The sequence below is a fragment of the Crocodylus siamensis genome, chromosome 10 (genome assembly GCF_052110815.1).
Source record: "Crocodylus siamensis isolate JL-2025a chromosome 10, ASM5211081v1, whole genome shotgun sequence".
Classification (NCBI taxonomy): domain Eukaryota; kingdom Metazoa; phylum Chordata; order Crocodylia; family Crocodylidae; genus Crocodylus; species Crocodylus siamensis.
The window spans coordinates 5,742,629-5,762,582 of NC_143404.1; the positions used below are offsets into that span (position 1 = coordinate 5,742,629).

Below are 19,954 nucleotides of genomic sequence, written 5' to 3' on the forward strand. Positions count from 1 at the left end.
GCCGGGGAAAAATAGCAAAGAGAGCATTTATTTGAAACGTACGTGCGAGTGCTGGAACCCAGTGTCTGAAGGCTTCTCGGTAGGACAACGTTATCCACCTCTCCCTCTCAATCCCTTCTTTTCCAGAATACCGTAATGATCACCCACCAATTAAAAGCATGGGAAGTTGAAAGGCTTTCGGGCTGAGCCAGCTGAATTCTGTCACTGTGGTCTGGCTACACACGTACTGCCGCAGCATTTCTCTCCAACAGCCGTATGCTAGCGATAAGAGGAAGCTGAGACTGATGAGATGTGTAATGGTTGCTTTACTAATTTCATACTGCAACCAGACTCTCAAACTTTATCATTTCAACTTTAAAAGGTTTCTCCTTTGCCAACAGCTTCCCTCTTCCTCTTCTTCCACTGTAGTTTTTTTTCACAGTGTCCTTTTCTCACAGCACAGTTGGGTGCACGTAGTTAATAATGCCTAACATTTTCTTACAGGGGCTGCGGGTATCGACAGTGGCCTGGATAATGATCTGCTCTTCACATATTCTTTATCTGGTTAGAAGTGAACAATAGCACAGATGTGGGCAGCTTCTGGAAAAGGCAAACCTGGTGGTTATGAGACTACCTATGAGTATATTGGTTAGAAAGGAAAATCCCAGCATGTTCAGCGATGGAAGGGTTTGATATTTTTCTGGCGGACCTTCACCTGTGAGATAAGACATCTTGGTTCAAATCCCTGCTCCGAGTCAGAAATGAGTGGCCTAACCATCGGGCTACAGTGTGCTCTAAGGGGGTTCTCCTTTATATCTCCTGTTGAAGGTACTCCACTTTGTATAAAACACTTAAGAGTCATTGAGGAAGAAATGAGAGGATTGCTTTATCGCGTGGACACCCAGCACCAAATGCTTTCTGAGTTTAGCCCGAAAGCCTTTTTTTCCAGCCAAAATTAGTTGGGTCAAAATCATAAATGCAGTCTTAGGACCATGGAAACTGCCTTTTTTGGCAAATAAGTTTGTTGCCAAAGTTTTTGCCCAGCTCTGTTTGTTGGGATCTTTTTACCCACCAGATCTAGGGTGGAAAACAGAAATGCAAAAATGCCTGGAGGTGGATGCTTCAGAAACTTTAAAGGAAAGTTTGACCCTCGACATGGCTGGAACAGTTCTAGTTTATCAACAGTCACTATTCCTAACAGAGAAATAGAAGAGGGTTACAATGTTAACCCTTTAAACTGCAGAAAGCATACCACTAAGATGATATGAGTCTAGTAAAGCAGTGGGTAAAAAATATCTAGGTAGGATTGCTGCTGTGGTTTCATTTGAGGCTGAGACAGAGAAGAGCATCTGGCGGTATCATTTTTGTAATAAGGCTGAAAACAGAGGAGGAAATGATGGGTATTGATTAGTGCCAGGCTCAATAAATATGCTGTCTGGCTTCCAGGCTGTAGGAGACCATGCAGAGTCATACAGGCCTCAAACAATCAATTTTGGGGGATATAGGGGTGTTTCCAGTGCACTGAACCAAGCAGAGTCTTTATTGACTATGGTCTTTCCTTAATAAAACTGCTGTGAGCCAATTAAATGCTATCTTGTCTGACCCCTTTAAAGTCATTAATTTCCTGTACTGATTCAGCCTTTCAAATTTTGCTCAAAAGAACAGTATAGATAGGGTGACGGAGAAAGACCTTTCCATACCAGACATAGGCAGTCGTGCAGCTCGGTAGCTTTCCCAGTACATTTATCCAAAGTAGTGTAATTAGAGTTTACACTTGTAATTTAACTGCATAGATTTTGTGCTTTTACTATGATCAGAGATTGGAAGTTTGTTCTTTGGCTTAAAAGCCTTGGGTTAATAATATTTATTTTGCTAAATTTCATAGGTAGAAAACTTCTGTAGTGATTAAGATGCTCATTTTTAACAAAAAGGGAGGCTATTATCAATACCTGTGTAGGCAAATAGATAGAATATGTCAAAGGAGCCTTTTCAACCATATTAATGTAGCTTTGAAGAAGTAATTATTACTAATGCCTCCTATGTTTGACATGACCGATAGTCTTCATCTAAACATTTAATATTTGGAAGAAATAAGTAAGAAAGATTTTTATATTTAAATAATATGGATGTTAATTTAGGGGATAATGTTAATAATAATAATAATAATGTTAATAATATTAATATAGCTGTTAATTTAGGGGAGTGGCTTTGGACTTTGCCCCAAATAATTTCCTACCCACTGTTTAACTTGGCCTTTTTAGCATTGTGTAAAAGAGCAGCACCTGGCATGGCAAATATTTTAGCTAAAAAAGAGGTGGTATACCTTCAAATGATCCAACGCAAAACTTGTATGAAAAACCAACCCCTTCTGCAGCCCTCAGGTCCTGAGTGACTGACTCTCTTTATCATATGTGTTTTAATGATGGGGCGGGGGGCTGGACCCGATGATCTTCCAAGGTCCCTTCCAGCCCTAATGTCTATGAAATCTATGAAATAATCAAAATTTTTTAGATAATGGCAGCCTGTCCCACTTTCATTTGGATGCATCTCTGCTTGGCTTTTGGCGATTAGTGCAGTGAACGGTGTTGTGGCAGTGGCTTCGGAGAGTGCATTCATTATCAAGACATAACAGGTTAGAAGCTAAGACTTGTTTATACACCACGGAGGATTCATAAAGCAATGCATAGATCAAGCCTTAGGGCAGTGCATTTATTCTTAATAGTTATTTTCTTCTCTAGAGCTGTAGCTACAAACTTGCCTATTTTTTTTTTTTTTACTCTCAACTGGGTTTAGTAACACCTGGGAGAGTTTAGGGAAATTTTAAAAAATCTCTCAGGGTTTGCTGTTGGACTACCAAATACAGCCGTTGTAACAATTTGCTAATATCCTCGTCTCTAGTTGAAAAGACATTAGCAGAAGTTCTGATTGGAAAAATGTATGTATGTATGTATGTATGTTAGCTCAAAAGTGATATTTCTCCCCATTTGGATTATATGTCCTAAAATGCAAGGGTTTTTTTTCAGTTAAGCTTTCAATATATTGTCACTTAAATAAAAGAATCTCCTCTGTTCTTATCACCTGATTTTCAGATTCTTAATTTCACCTTCAAGGATAAGGGTCCTATTCTCTTTCATACTAATGCCACTCCATAGTGCTGTAGTAAAAGGGGCCTCAGAGTGAGTACAAATGCAGTTGATTCCTGCTTTAAGGTCCCTCTACACTGCCTGAGCACCATAAATTTTCCTTAATGTAAATAAGAATCGGGGCTTTTTACACATAATTGTATTCTTGCAAGCTCTTTCTGCTTTGGGATGCAGTGGTTTATGACTTTGCCCTTTTACAAATGTTCTTCAAGGCATGGCAGAAGTACTACATGAGACCACATGTAATTCATGTAATACAACAATTCCCTTAATTAGATTACATGGCAAGGCATCCTGAAAGAGAGAGGAATGGTACTTCTATCTTGTATGAAGAAGTCAAAAGTTATTGAAGTGACTTGGAAACTGATACTGCAGTTAATAAATAAACCTACAAAGGTACGGATGCTCTGGTATGACATCTGTGCCAATGGAAGTAGATCAATAGCACGTGGAGAGGGAAAAATAAAAATCCTATTTGGAATTGGCTGCCCTGGGAAAGTTGGGGGAAATTTTGGGCTGGAACTGTTTTTGATGAAACATGTATTTTATATGAGACCAAAGCAATTACTTTTCATACTTTCATAGTTTCATAGATGTAGGGTCAGAAGTAGATCATCAAGTCTGACCCCCTGCCCTGGGCAGGAGCGAATACTGGGCTCAGATGACCCCAGTAAGGTGTTCATCCAGCCTCCACTTAAAGCCCCCCAGGGTAGGAGCCAGCACCACTGCCCTTGGAAGCTGGTTCCAGACCCTAGCCGCCCCGACCGTGAAGTAGCGCCTCCTGATATCTAACCTAAACCTACTCTCAAACAACTGATGGCTGTTATTCCTTGTTACTCTGGGAGGTGCTCGGGTAAACAGGGACTCTCCCATTCCCCGCTGGTCCCCCCTGACTAGTTTGTAACAGGCCACTAGATCCCCGCTCGGCCTTGTCTTGTGGAGGCTGAACAGGTTGGGGTCCCGTCGCCTCTCCTTGTAGGGCCTGCCCTGCTGTCCCCTGACCATGCGGGTGGCCTCCTCTGGACCCTCTCCATGCTGTCCACGTCCCTCCTGAAGTGCGGCGCCCAGACCTGGATGCAGTACTCCCGCTGCGGCCTGACCGGTGCCGCATAGAGGGGGAGGATCGCCTCCTTGGACCTGCTGGTATGCTGCTGGTTCTTCCTACCCAAGTGCAGCACCCTGCACTTGTCGGCGTTGAAACTCATCCTGTTCTCATCCGCCCGCCCCTGTAACCTGTCCAGATCTAGTTGTAGCCTGTCCCTCCCCTCCAGCCTGCCCACCGTGCCTCAAATGTTGGTGTCATCACTGAATTTGAACACGGTATTTTTCACCCCCTCATCCAAGTCACCGATGAAGAAGTTGAACAGTGCGGGCCCGAGGACTGAACCCTGGGGGACCCCCTCCCCACGTCCCTCCAGGTCAAATATGACCCATCCACCACCCCTCTCTGGGTGCGGCCCCCTAACCAATTTGTGATCCAGCGGATCGTGCGGGCATCAATGCCACAGTCGCCTGTGCGCGTTGTTCCTGTGGAGCAAAGCTCTAAAAACACTGAAAGATTTATTTTAACATTCTTGGAAAGAAAGCATTTAGCTTCTTGATTCGCAGTCACTTTTGTTGCATGATATCCTCCAAATCTGTTGCAGTACGAGCTGAATGAAATGTTTCAGTTGACCTGAAGTGAAATTTTGTCAACGTTTTCTGTTTCACCAAAAATTTAAAAAAACTTTAATTTTGGGTTGACCAAAAGCATTTTTTTCTTTTGAATTTCCAGTAAGTTGGAAAAGAGACCCCAAATGACTTAAAGCTCTGATCCATGTAAGCGTATACATTGGTCTCTGTAGTGTTTGGAAGCCACGTCATTTTAACTTGTCCTGAAGCTACCTGATAGTGTAACCTGATAGTCACGTGCCTATGAACTGGCGTTTACAGTTTGAGGAGCAAGTACCTGGGGCTCACTGAGTACCTTAATTTTTGTAGGAGAATTGTATCGGGAACACTTCCACATAGACATTTTTCCTATTTTGTATTTGCACTATTTTAACTTTAACCAAACGCTAAACCTCCAGCATTTTAGTATCTGTACTTCACATTGCTCTTCCTTTCATTCTCCTTCTCGTACTCTGACACACACTCCTGATATGTGCTGCATTTCGAAAGCCTCACTCCTCAGCTGCTGCCTTTAGGGTCCAGATTTCACACCCACACATTGTAAGAGAACAAAGCAGTGTTTATAGCAGTTTGCCTTTTCTAGCACCTGACAGATTCAGCCTTCCAAATATGCTTTGTGTAGATGAATGCCAATAGAAGACTTTGCCAACGATCGGAAACGTCTGGGGAATAGCCCTCCCTTTGATTTGCTGGGGAATGGAATGGCTTTTGCTTTCCAGACTTTTCTAAAATGGTTTGGCATTAAAGAGAATAAATCTCTTCCCCAGAATTATCTTTGTCTTCCTTCTCTTTACTCAACTTCATTTCCTTCTGTACCACAGACGGTCCATGCCTGCAGCGTTAGCACTAAGGTTGCGAACACACCTTGGGTGAAATTAGACCTCATTATTACTCTGATTCAAATTCCACAAGCGTAACAACCCAAGAGCATTTTGCACTATAATGTCGGTGTAAAGGCTGAACTGCTAGTGTGATACAGCACAGATCCCTTTCAGTTGCTCAGGTGATGTTATACCTTCATTCTGATGGCAGCATTTTGGTCACAGTATTGGGTAGACTTATCACAAGCTTATTGAACAGGGCAAGAAGGAGACGTTGCGCATAGTTTCTGACTAGGGAAACTGAGCTTTTCCTCCATCCATTTTTTTAAAAAATTGGAGACAGGTGATTATTAATGAAGCCTTGTCTAATAAAAGATCATTAGGCTTGGAAGCAGCTCATCGTATGGGATGAAGAGGAGTCAACTCATTGGGGAGACGCATGCTGTGAAGTCTTGTCGAATCTATATTTGTGTGTGTTGCATTTGACGCTTAAAGCACTTAGTCGGTTGATTTACATTGTGTAGCCATCGAGCTAGGATTTTCTATTCCACATAAAGATGCCTTCCTTTAAAACATAATGATAGAATTTGACTTTAAAAATGTTGACAAAATATTATGAGAATTTGGGGTTTTTTTCTTTGCAGGTACAGCTGAAAAGCCTTAAAGTAAACCTTTTATAATCTTGGCTAATTTTAAGTTCTGCTGTGTCATGTGCATTTCTGTGCTTTTTTCCCCCATGGTAGGAATCAGAGTGTCTTGATTATTTGTAGGATTTTTCTTTAATGTTTTCTACGCTGTTGTGAAATTTGATTTCCCTTTGCTGCAGAATAGATCATTTCTAGGCAGAGGACTGACAGATCACATTAACATGATGTAATTCAGATTTTGTGCCATGGTTTGGCATTTCATTCTGCTCAGATTGCAAATGAGACTGTTAGACACGTCGCCCGCAGTGCCGGGGTCACCCAGCCTGGTCATTACATGTCCTAATTCTCTGTAATTTAATCAAGCTTTGCTGGAATGTGGACTGAATAGTCCAGCATCTCCCTGGCAGGAGTTGAGTCAACTACCCCAAACCATCCGGTGTCAGGATCGTAGGTGGGGGGGAAAAGAAGTTAAGGACCAAACTCTGATCCTAAGAGCAAAGCTGGAGCGAAAGGGCGCTGCACTTGGGAGCAGTGTGGGGACTGACCAGGGGCAGAAATCGTTTCCCACCTGTACAGACTCCCCAGGGCAGCTATACAGGAGCAAAAGGTTGTGAGTGCTGGACAGGGGAAGCAGTAGCAGGTTCAGCCCCTTGACTGTACTGGCCAGCCCAGATTCACCAGCATTAACTAGCCACTCGCGAGCTTTGTGCTATAGCTGCAGTGGGGATATTTGCAAAACCGCAGGTTCACATGGTGATAGCTCTCCATAAAAATGGTGCTTATTTTATTGTATAAATGCTTCCGTGACGCTCATCACCATGTATGTGCGTAAATTATGCCCCTTCATGCTTAGTTATGCAAATAATAGACAAAGTCTTAGAGCTTCCTTTTACAACTCAACGTGGTTAATTTACAACAAAGGTCTAATTTATATGTGAGTACATATGTATTTAAATATTTTAGGGGGGCAGAAATAGCAGAATTCAACTAGTTGCAAGCATTTGTGTTCTGACCATATAAACCAGGGAATGAGTTAAGTCAGGTGATGTGTTTCGCATGTCACAAGCTCAGAAATCCAGGCTTGTTTACAAGGACTTGGCAAAATATATGCAAGATATCCGTTTTCCAAAATGAGTCGATTATGTTGTTGCCAACTGAAAATGGAAGTCTGACCCAGGAATTAATTCCTACAGATAAGTATTTTCTCCTCATTTGGTTTAATCTTAATTGTTGAGCTATACATATTTTACTGCTCATTTAGCAGTCAGGGCCAGATACTGCAATATGTGTTTGCATTAGTGAATCAAGCTGGCTGAAACATTTTGGAGAGAACTGTTTTCTGTTAGAGGACGCTGATCTGACGAATCACAATTTTTCAAGACCATGCTGATTTTTGTCTGGACTTATTTGTTGCAAAATGATCAAAATGTTTTATTTCAGCCAGCTTAACCATGTTTTGACTTTATTTAAATATCTTTGTAATAACATGAGAGGTGTAAAGAAACGGTAGACACAAAACATTTATTGGAACAAAATATTTCAGAATATTTCATTTTTGTAAAAAAAAAAAATCCCAACAGTTTAGCTCTTCATCCCAATCCTGATATTGCTGCCTTTTGTTTTTAATGTGATGCTTGTGTTAGGCGCTCTGTAATTGCAGCCTTGGAGAAGTTAATTTCAGTTTTCACGTTTTCTTTTCAGTATTGAAACATCCTTTCTTTTAGTTGCTATATGCCAGAGGTATCGCCTTGGCAACACTTGCTGTGTGTATTCCCAGGTGTCACTTGTCTGGCTGCTTGCCAGCGTCCAGTGGGCCTTTGTCACTGTTCAGTAAGTTCATCCTCCTAAAATGCAGCGTTTCATTTCCGAGCCTTTTCCAGACTTGCCCTGGTCTTGCATTTAAGCGTTGTTAGTCTTTACAGTCTTGAGACAGCCAGGATCTTAAGTGCGTGCCCAACGTTGACCATGGGAATAGTGCCCCCGAGCTCAGTGGGCAGCTCGTCAGCTTAACGTTATGTCTGTGCTTAAATGACTTGATTCTGCAGGCGTGGAAATGACAGAGAAAATCATAGAAACAAGCATGAAAATGAAGAAGATACCAGGGGATCGTGATGTAAAATCTAAGCTTGGTGCTCATTATCCAACAGCTTCAGATAAGGTGGAGTCATCCTATCTGTAGCGGTTTGCAGGTCGGGAGCAAAGAAGCCGTGCTGTTCCAGTCCTGCCTGGAAACCACGTGGTACCTACGGAGACAGAAGTTTTGTGTTGTGTCAAATTTTTATTATTCTTAGCCGCAGTAGCAGCATACTAATAATTCAGAGAAAGAGAGCAAAAAGGGAATTACCAACATGCACGGTATTATTCAAATACACAGCTGTCCTGATCTAAAATGATTATGCTATACAGGCTCAAATACCTGAACTGGAAACACTTTCATCCATTGCCTCCAGATAACCATAGCAGGTTATTAAAGTAAAACCTCTCCCACTGCACGCTGATTGTCCTTAAGCGATGGGTTGCGGGGATGGAGCAGTTCACAGGATGAAATGCGAGAGCCCAAACCTGCTTATAGTGAAGTCCGTGGCAAGATTCCCAGTGACTTCAGTGGAAGCTGAAACAGGCCGTAGGTTAAAATTTGATGTGATTGGAAATGGCAAATACTGTAGGTTAAGAGACAGGGAGAGCAAGGGTTGCAATAATACGATCGTATGGTTTGGACAGCTGCATGGGTGGGCTAATTAAGCCCGTCCATCAGCATGGCTAATTAGGCCATTTCAGTTTTGGGTTTAAAAACTGCTTAAAGATGGTGTGTGCTTAGGTACCTTCCTGAACTAGGGAACAGGACGCCCCTGCTCTGCCTCCCCACAACTCAAGAGCTGTTATCATAGGAGCTTTTTTTTTTTTTTAAGTGTGGTCAAATGCCTTTTTTCCAGTTTCCAGAGGTGGGTGGGTGAGTTCACTGTGCAAACAGCCTGTTTGAATGCGCGCTCAGGTACTGTTCCACTGCACAAAAAGGGTCGGATTTGCTTTTTCCCCGTTTGGGGCACTTTCCAATTTGCTTTCACCTTAAAGCACCTCTCTTCTGTTGTAATTCATCTTCTTGGATTTGTCCAGATTTCTTATGCATGATATACAGTGTAAGGGTCTGAATACAAACCATGCTTTGTAAAGGGGATTTATGAATTATGAAGAGGTCAATGTGGCCAAGCAAGAATGGAAAAGGGAAGAGAAGAGACTGGCTGGGGACATTTAAAAACAAAATACTGTGAGAGAGGGCAGTGGCGTAGGAGGGAAGAGCTGTACAAACAAACAGAAAGAAATGAGAGCTATTGGAAAAGAAGAAAAGGCTAGTGAATAGCAAATGAGCGAGAAACACTGCAAATACCATATTATTCTGATGAGAAATTGGTCTTTTTCAACTCAAAAAGAATCATAAAATGACACTTGACATGTATGCAAGTCGACTTACAATCTGACCCATGACCACTGGAGCAGCCAGCACGCTGCAACACCCTGTTTTTGGTTGACCCTCACAGAAATATTGGCTTAGAATTGAACTGCTTTTCCTCAAATCCAACCTGAAAACATGGGGCTGATTGCACGCTTAACAACCAGTCTGCGTCTGATAGCCACCCTGCTGAAGCCGCAAGGAGCTGATCTCCAGGGCTCCTTTGGGAGCTCTAGCGTAAGTCAGGCTGTGGGTGCTTGTGGGTCCACAACAAAAGGTATTTGGGATCTCGTTACTGAGATTCTTGCATTCCTGCAGCAGTTACCTAGATGTACCTAGGCCTTTTTATCTGCCATTCTCCAAGAATGTTATTAGTGGCTGTTAAAAATCATAGTTATTTATATGGCTTTGCAGAATTGGAAGAGGATACAGGACCCCGTGCATGATAGCTACGTGGATATGTAGTTTGTGCGTGTGGATGCAGTCTAGAACATGCACTTAGTCACGCAGGCGACATCAGCCTGGGGCATAGGGAGCTAAGAAGTGCCAGTGCCATGGTATGCTAGAAAGAGAGGCAAGACCCCGTGCACAGTAACTGCATCAATACAGAGCTGAAAGGTGGCAAGATGTTCTTAGACAGTGGTTTTGGCATCGCTGGGCTGGGGAACAGGCGAAGGCATTAAAGGTCTTTGTCAGTGAATGGCATATGTGGAAGGGGTTCAGTCTGCCCCCTCCGTCTCGATCCTGGCTGGTGGTCTTGGGCAGCCACCTTCAAATTGGCAATGCCCCATGATGTGTTGAACATATGCGTCTCAAACATCGGATGCCAGGAGGCTGTTCTTGGCTTCAAGGGGTGGGGTACTCTGCAGGCTTGCAGGATGCTCTTGTTGCTCAGGTCCCCTGCTCCAGGTGCTCTAATGCTCAGCACCTGCACTGTCCTGTCACACCCCTTCTGCCTCGAGGTACCAGCCTGTGGCCCGTGTTCGGCCAGCTTTCGCTCCCAGGCTTCAGCAAAAGTCTGCAACTGGGTCTCAAATGCGACGGTCACATCCTGCCTCTTCTGACTCCCTCAGGCTCCCAGTGTAAACCACATGTACCCCATTTTGTGGCCCCATTAGGGTGCAGGTGCCACCACACTTGAAAAGAAAGAATGGAGACCTGCGGGGCAGCGGGTCAAGTTATGGGAAGTGGCTTGAATGCACAGAGGAAAGGAGAGTTTCGGTGAAGACAGGCAGTAGAGGTCATGCTTCTCTAACCTGCTGCAGCTGTGAGAGGCTCTGACTGCCACGGCAGCTATGGGAAGGTCAGTGGTTGTGGTGTAATTAGGTTTGTGAAAAGCATTTGCCATAAAATGAATAATCAGTGGAGAAATCCCTCCAGAATAGTGTTGTCAGAGACTGAGAGCTCCTATGGGCAGAAACTTCCTCCACAGGATGAGCTGAGTATCCCAGAGGGTCAGTGTTACTGCAGTGGATAAACTCCTAATGTCTTGCACAATAAGGGATCTCCAGGGCTTTCATCAAGGAGCGACAGCTGGGAAGATTCACCTGGGTCACAGATCAGTGTAGGGACCTGGGCTGTGCCAGGTGCGAGGAGTTTGGATAATCGCCCTGCATGACGGGCAGGCAGCGGTACAGAGCACCAGCAAGAGCCCTTCCTGCAGGACTGTGCTGGATTGGGCATCTCCTGCTCCTCGGGCTTGGTCTTCCTCCCCTTGCCCAGGATCTCACCAAAGTCTCTGTCATGGCCAGGAATACAGTCCAGGTTGCATGCGTCTCAGCCCTGGGCTTTGTTCAAGAGACCAGCCTACCTTTCTATCAACTGCTCAGACACTCATCATATTAACCTGGGAGAGGATTTGCAGGGTTATGAGAAGTCATTGAAACCACTGTGATTTTTCTAGCTGGCTTGGAAAGAAAGGAAGAGTTTTATGAGGGATTTGCAGGTGAATTATAGCAATGTCGCTGTCCCTCGATTGCTTTGGAAGTGCATTGACGGAAAAAAAAGGCAAGAAAAGAACTTTCTCTGCTGTTTCATTTTCACTCGTGTGAATCTTTCCTAGCAGGAGCAAGGTGAGGTTTTCAGAAAATGGTTATTGTGATCTCTTGCAAATGTCAAGTGTCTGCTCGGGGGATATGGAGAACAAAATTGGCACAAATAATTAGTGGCTGGTATAGAGATATGGCGAGAGGTGCTGCAAACGAGCTCCTCACAGAGAGACCTTGGGATAATTTACTGTAATGCAATACAGCCCCAGGTAACTTTGTGAATGTGATTGCTTACGCCGTGCAGTTGGTTAGGAGGGAGATGGCAGTGGGAAATGTGAAGAGACCGTTCAGATTCTGGTGTAGTGCTGTGTGTGGCAGGGCGTGCGTGTGTCGGGGGGGGAGGGCAGGGTGTGTGCATGTGTGTGCTCATTTCTCAGGCTGAGTCATTAACACAACAGGGATGTCTTGATCAAGCAGCACAGTTGTTGATACAATTAATGAAAGCCGAAATGTCAGCTGTCAGGATCTTCGGCCAATGCGATACAAGACAAAATGCAGGCTTCATCCACTGCCCGTGGATTTTTATTTGCTGCAAGTGCTGCTGTCTTTTCTTTGTTTTATCTGTTGCAGAATGTAGGAACTGATTTATTTAGATTTGTTTAGATTCTGGTGTAAGTGTAATCTGTCTTTCATCGTGAAGAAAATTTAAGCAAATGCACTATCCCCAGGACTATGACAGGAGGACAAAAAATGAAAAAACTCTGCTGTGCCAGGTATACTTGGGTCCAACAAACATGGCCTCTACTACCTGCCATCACTGAAACTCTGTTTTCCTCTGCTTACCGCTAAGAAAAATGAAAAGAGTTTGCTGTGCTGGGTATACTTTGGTCCTAAGTATACTCTTTTCATTTTTCTTCTTTCTGTCATGACTCTCCTGTTGCACCTTGGGGCAATGCCTCCTCCTAAGATGTAGAAGGAGGCATCATCCCCAGGTGTAACAGGAGAGTCCTGCTAAGTTAAAGACTGGAATGAGAAACAAGAGTCTTCTGTTACCACGATGCAAACTTTGTAAGTAAGGCCTATGCAGTGCCTGGTCTGGTGCTGGAGGATGATGCTGTGCGTGGTGCAGCACAGTTTGCTGTGCTGTGGGAAAGATGCTGGCCCACATCCTAGGAGGTAGGGATCGCAAGTGCTATAGTCATCTTAGGAAGCAGAGATGAGATTGGAGGCGAATTCCTTGTTCCAAAGAAGTGTTTAAAGGTGTTGCTTGGCTTCCCACTGGAAATGAGGAGACAGAGGTAGGCTGACCACATGGAAATCTGGGACATCACTTGGGAAATCTGGGACACGGCCTCCTCACCCCACGCTCTCACAAGTCAGCAGGGGCAGGACTGTGCGGGCAGGCAGCGGTGCATGCCTGCAAGGTGCTCCCAGCCGTGCTGCGCCCCATGCCCCGGCACTTCTGGGACACCCGTTGTAATTCTCATCAGCCGGCCAGCACCGGCCTCCAAAATCCAGGATTGTCCTGACTAAACTGGGACGTATGGTCACCCTACGCTGAGAACCTACTAGACAACTTCATCTGGAGCCTTTAGGTAGATAAAGAGCATTGCCTAAAAATGAGGAAAGGAAGAGTAAAGAGGGAATTCAGCAAAAAAAAAAAGAAACAAAAAAACTGCCTGCAAAGCTCAATGAAGGTAGGGTCCAATGAAGCATCCCTTCTGGCAGCAACACAGCCTCTGTACTAGGAGTTGTAATTTTATTTTGATTTTGACACACAAAAGAGAGAAAAAAAGCAGACGCTTCTCTAAAAGATATAAGTGCCCTGACAGAACAACCGTCCCTAAAATAACAGATTGGAGGCTAAACACGACTGCCTGTCATCGAGGGCTTCAACACAGGCTTCTCAGCCTGGCTCGCACCGAAGCGCTCAGGCCCACAGAGAGCCAATCTCCATCACCTGCCAAACGGTAGAGAGAAACCGTTTCTCACTCTTGCATTTAATAGCTTTTGCTTTGCTCTTTATTACTATAGGTTTTTGTGTGCAACATAAACAGGACATGACCTGCAGCCATTGCTAAGCTAGTCTGGCTTTCCAAGAGAGCTTGTAAGATTTACAGTCAAATTGCACAGTAACTACAATTGGCCTGATAGAGAATAAAAATATGACTGCCACCAGATTCCATAATAAATCTCATGAGACCTCTGTGATAGGTAAATGATTACTTCTGGTCTCTATAAAAGGTTAATGCTAGAGCTTTCATGGAGGAATGAACACCGCCATAAGGTGACACCAGGCTGCTTGGCAGGTTTTCAGAGGCCGGTAAGGACGTCCCTTCCAAGCCGGGAGTCTGGGGTAGTTTGCCTATCCATGGTCAGCCTGGGGGTCAAGATGAGGAGTGGGGTTTTCAGGTTGAACCAATGTTTTTGACCAGTCTCATTTCCAAAACTTCAAGTTGCTCCAAGACTGGGCACCCAAGGCGGTTTTCAGGGCAATAATTGCAGTGATGGTTGTGTTGGCTAGCTGTCATTGAGACTGTTGCAACAGTAGAAGGAAGTCTCCATCCGAGACAGCCGAAGGGAGGTACAGAACCCGGTGTGTGTTTGTGAATCTGCTGCATGTTTGCAGCCAGGACTGTGAGCTCTTTGGGAGCAGGACTGTGCCGTTACTGTATTTGTACAGTGGCCAGCGAGATGGGGCCCTGATTCTGAGATTTTTCTAATGGCCAGAAGGCACTGCAAGATCACCTCGCACCTTTGCTGCCATAGGATTACGCTCGTAATGAGCACAGTGGCCTGTTCGGTACTTGTCTAATGCCGATCTTCCGGAAACGCTTCCAGTCTTGATTTGAAGACTCCTTTAATTGGAGAATCTGCTTCTTGCTTCACAGTTTGTTCCAATGATTAATCCCCTCGCTATTAAGAATTTATGCCTTCTTTCTTTGTCTTTCTGATTATTACTTCTTGTTATGCATTTTTTGCCTGGATTGAAGAGCCTTTAAGTAACTAGTATTTTCTCTCTGTGAAAATATTTATCCCCTGTAATCAAGTCATTGTCATTCACAATAGTGAAAGGGATTCTTGTTCGGGGCTCCTTGACACTACCGTAGTAGTGGTAAGAGTAATTTACAGGGTTAATTGCCAGGATATTTGTCTCTTCATAGTCATTTTTAATATTTTTAAGTGGACCTACTAGCTGTATCCCATCATGTCATAGAATTTGTGTTTAAGTCATTAGCGGTACTAGAAACAATTAAGCATATTAATGCCACCTAATGTCACACCTGGAGAATTGTACATCGATACAGCCACATGCAACATGATATCAATCAAAGATTAAAAGTTGTTGAAAAATCCATGGCCACATTATCATTGAATGTAATTAACTTCTAAAACCTTTATGATTTGTAAAAAATATATGCCTGGCATTCCTGGATTGATCTGCAAGATGGTGTAATGCATTGGAACTGCAGGTTGGGTTATCTGTTTGTGGATGAATACAGAAAGGTGATATGTGTCACTGAATTTTCATTGAAGTCTGATTCTGGAGTTTGAGAATAAGACTAATGAAAGTGGGGTGTTTTGTGGGGCATGGTATGTAATTAAGGATTGTGTTCTAGCACCAGATGCTTGAATAATCTTTGTATACTCATACCTTCTCACCTACAAAGGTAGTGCTCCAAATTGTTCTGTCGGTATGTTAGCACATTATAGCACTATCCTGTTTTCTTTGATGATAATGATGATTTTGCATTGTGGGATAGACCCATATATAAAAAGCTGTCTCTGCTTTAGACAGTGTCATAAGAAAAGGACAGAATAATAGAAGCAGAAGTTATATGGAAAAGATTCAGATCTGTTGCAACGTAAATGTTCTTTAGGCCAGCTTTTTCTTTTAGCTATACCAGTTTAAATACAGAATAGCCTAAATAAAGCTAATGAAGTTATTTCAAACTTATCAGAGTATTTAGAAACAGAGTTTACCTTCCTGATTCTTCATTTTAAAGCATATATTTCTGTATTGATGAGAATGAAAACAAAAGCACGCTATTTTTTTTTTCATGGTCGGTTTTTCTTTCATTTCAGGGGCAGACCTGAGTAATTTGGATTATCTTGACAGTATGTTAAACCTTCTTGAAAATCGAGTTAATAACTCCAGAAGGAGGCATCGGAGGCATGCGACCGATGATGACTACAACATTGAAGTTCTGCTAGGAGTTGACGACTCGGTTGTGCAGTTCCATGGCAAAGAACATGTGCAGAAGTATCTCCTGACCCTGATGAATATTGTAAGTATCTTCTTGTCAGCGGCGCTGGGGATTGAAATGAAATGCAGTTGTAGTTTGTTTAAATCATTTGAGTATGATCCCATACCTCTTTCTCAGTGCAGAAATAGATATTCCAAAAGCAAAAGTCATGTCCTCTGTAGAAAAGCATAAAGTGGGGACAAAAAGAAGTAGCCAAGATGCAAACTGTGAGCTAGTTCGACCCTTGGAGCCTAAGTATTTTGCTGAGTTGTGGCAGGTGAAGTCAAGTTGTGGGGCTTATGCTGAAGAACAAGCTTTATCGTCTTAGACCTGCATTCCTGTAATGCTGGTTCCCTTTGCATAGCACTGAGAACTGTGCTAATAATACAGTGTTGTCAACCTTGACTGTACAGTTTTAAAGATCCAGTTAAGTCATCTCATTCCTTGACTTCAGGTCTCCAACCCCTGTACCATGTCTTTGTTCACTCTCCAGTAAAATGCATTACTTAAATCTCTGGAAATTGATGTAACATTTGTTCCATTGTTGGCATGTCTCGGTTTACCTGGTCAGGTATTTGCTCTTAGAACTGCCCTCCGCCCGACAGACTACCGATTTGTGTAGTTGGGAAGAAACATTGCCCTTTCACAATGTGTTGGCACACAAGACCTTATTCAGCCTTTGACTAGCACTGGCCAGAAGACAGGAATTGCATTTTGTAACGATTGTTTCAAGGTTTCAGCCATCGTGTATGTCTGCAACAGAATGGAAACAAGCTTTGGAAATATTTTTGCAAGGAAATGAGAGCAAGAATCACCTCAAAACAGCCAGGAGTGTAGTGGATAGGGCCTTTCTAAGACCTAGATTCAGGTCCTGCGTTTGACTTAGGAGCACCAGCTTTGGTCGCCCACATCCAAGGTCCACGAACCACTAGGCTACAGATGCAGCCTCTTACCTGGCCCAATAACCATTTAATGATCTGTTTCAAAACAGTGGGGCAGCTTCTACCCACAAGGCTGAGAGTCTGACACCATAATCTTTGGACATGGACAGAGTAGTGCCCTGATGGTGTCTTTCTTTAACTTTTTGGCTCTTTCCAGATTATAGAAGTAGGTCTGTAGTTAGGAAATAAAACACTGGGTGCGTTCTTTAGCCGGTAGACTGTTATTTAATTAGAGACTCTTGTCTCTATTTTTGTTCTGAATTATATCCTTTTAACAATATCTAAAATGCTGCTGCTGTTTTTTTACTCTGTGACCAGTGGACTAAAACCCCCCAAACCTCTGGTTTGACATTTTGTTCTCTAGATACCAGTGACACTTTACAGCTGCATTATAAATACAGCTACTCCCCTCTTAACGTCGTTATGTTCTTGAACAATGCAACTTTAAACGAAACGGTGTTAAGCGAATCCAGTTATGTCACAGTAGTTACCTACTAGCGAGTGGCGGCCAAACAACGTTATAATCAAACATTGCACAACTTTAAATGAGTATGTTCTCTAATAGATCAGCAACGTAATAATGAAACAATGTTAACCGGGACGACGTTAAGTGATGAGTACCTGTACCTGAAAAGCTGAACTACTGTATTTGCCCGAGTCCAAGACCACTTTGAATTTAAAATGACTGCCCAAAAATTAGATTATATGTATAGAAAATTATAAATGTGTTGTTATTTTCCATGCACAGAAGCTAATTATTGGCAAGTCGTCCTAATTTTGTACCCCCACTGCTGTGACAGGGCAAAAGACCAGACCCCCACCCCTTGCTCTCCCTGCCTGCCCCTCACCCCCTGCTCCTCCACCCCTTTCCACCCGATATGCCAGAGCCCCCTTGCCGCATCTCTTTTGCTGCAGATCTGCTCTGTGTCCAGGGCAGTCAGCGGCGTTGGCGGCCTCAGCCTGGTCCAGCCAGGGAGAAGCAGCAGCAGCTCGCAGCTGGACCAAGTCAGGGCCAGAGGGACTGGAGCTGGGGGCAGCTGCGGGGGAGCAGGCTGTGCAGTCTCCCTTGTGCTCCCCCTGAACTGCATACACGAGTCTCCCCTGTTCTCCCCACATATCTATGGTGTCCTGTGCACTCCCCTGGCTGTGAGACTGCATCCCCTACCAAATGAGCCTTCTCCGCCCCAGGTAGGCAGTAGCTTAGCTCTAGCTGCACCCCGAAGCCCAGGGCTGGAGCCAGAGCTGAGCGCCTGCCTGCCCCCGGCTATCACTTATTCCACGATGAGCCTTCTTTCCCTGGTGCTGCCTGGGAGGGAAGCCCTTGTCTCGGAGTCTAGTAAATACAGTAATTACAGCGTTTCAAGGTACTTTGTGGATGTTGATCTGATGGCTGTAAATATATATTTCAACAGTGCAAGGCAGCAACAGGGTGAATTTAATTTACCCATGTGGTTTATTTCCTCTGAGTCTTGGGGGGGAAGTCTCCAGCTGAAACAGATGGTTTTCTACGTCTCCAAGTTAACAGAGGCCAAACAAGCCTAACAGCAATGTGGTGAGCATGCTGAAATAGATTAAATGGGACTCTTTACTCATCATGTCACTTAAATCTATTTTTAAGATATACGGTGCGCAGTAATTGTAAGGGAGGCATAAAAGGTTCAGCCCTGGAATATATTTATTCCTAATTTAAACAAGCAGTCCAGCACACAGATGGTTCAAAATTGCGAGTCTCAGGTATGCTGTCTCTGCAACCGGTTTAGAGAGCGTGGAAGATATACCTCGCACCCGCATCCCCTGGGATCTCGGCACAAGCAGTGGTTGTTCTGTCCTCAGACCTGAGGTCGATTCATGTCTCTTTGAGGCCTCAGAGAAATGTTCTTGCCTAGAGGTCCGAAGAATGGCCAGCTTTGAGCTGTCCCAGGGCTTCAGGAGGCAGGGCTCTCCTCTGGGGGGGTTTTCTGAGGAGCCATCAGGATAGTCCTATTCATCCCTCTCGCACTTCTGCTGGTTCCCGGGGGCCTTTACTGCAGTGCCAAGATGCGGTAGGTGATGTCGAGCCAAATCGCTGCTTCTGTGATGCAGTGAACACCGTGGCACTGCTGCCGCAGGATGGAGAGGTTGCTGATTTTCCCAAAGATCTTTTAATTATTGTATGTGCAAGAGGAAGATGAAAACTCGCATCTCCTGACTCTCCGCCACGAGACTGGGAATTTCTCCCTGTTCCTAGAAGAAAGGAGACTTCGCTGCTTTAGGTGTAACTACACATTTTGGACCTGTGGTGGTATACAGGAGGTTCAAGTAAAACAGTGGTGTTTGGTCGCACACTCTGGGGTTGAGCTCTGGGGCCCCATGCCCGCCCCAGCTGGAATCGGGTCCTGGGGCCTTGTGCTGCCCCATCCACCCCCCATGAGCCAGGATTGGGACCCACATTGTCCTGCGCACCCAACCTAGCACGCAGGGCCGTAGCCCGTGAGCTCCCCACAGATTCTCAGGGAGCCCCATGGGCGGCTGGCACCGCGCTGGAGGCCAGGTCTGGCCAGTGGTTGAGCGCTCCTGAACTAGGCAATCTCAGGTCCCTTCAGGCCTTAACCCTTGTGAAACCAAATGCCTAACAGATTTTCAGGTAATATGAATGGTCGTGATTTTGGCTCGCCCCTCATCTCAGTGAGGTAGAAGACGTTTTGCTATCGACTCCCCTGGAAAGAGAATGAAACTAGAGGATACAGAATACAGGCAACCCCCGCTTGACACGGCGTCGCTTAGCGCTGTTTCGCTGTGACGCTCATTGTAAATTGATACCTGATTCCACTTAGCGCTCAGCGAGTTTTGTTATACTGCTCGTGGTCACCATCTTGGGTCATTAAAAACTTTTGCTTAATGCTCAGTTTTTCAGGAACCAATTAAGAGCGCTAAGTGGGGATTGCCTGTCGAATTGCCTGTTCAGCACTAAGGAATTTGGTGGAAAACATCTTTTCGGTAAACCCTTTTCACGTCACAGATAACTGAAACACCACAGCAAATTGATTTATCCAAACTACCAGACAGTACAACAGACCAATTAAGGCACGT

The 19,954-nt window shown here is 44.3% G+C and overlaps 1 protein-coding gene across 2 annotated transcripts in view; it reads left to right on the forward strand.

Annotated features, from left to right (window-relative positions):
- The window catches only part of ADAMTS2 (ADAM metallopeptidase with thrombospondin type 1 motif 2), a 246,603-nt gene that overhangs the window by 154,991 nt on the left and 71,658 nt on the right, over positions 1 to 19,954 (forward strand). For both annotated transcript variants that reach the window (XM_090064427.1, XM_090064428.1), the window contains exon 4: positions 15,784 to 15,986. In XM_090064427.1, coding sequence (XP_089920553.1) covers positions 15,784 to 15,986 — 203 coding nt within the window. The remainder of the gene's footprint in view (positions 1 to 15,783; positions 15,987 to 19,954) is intronic.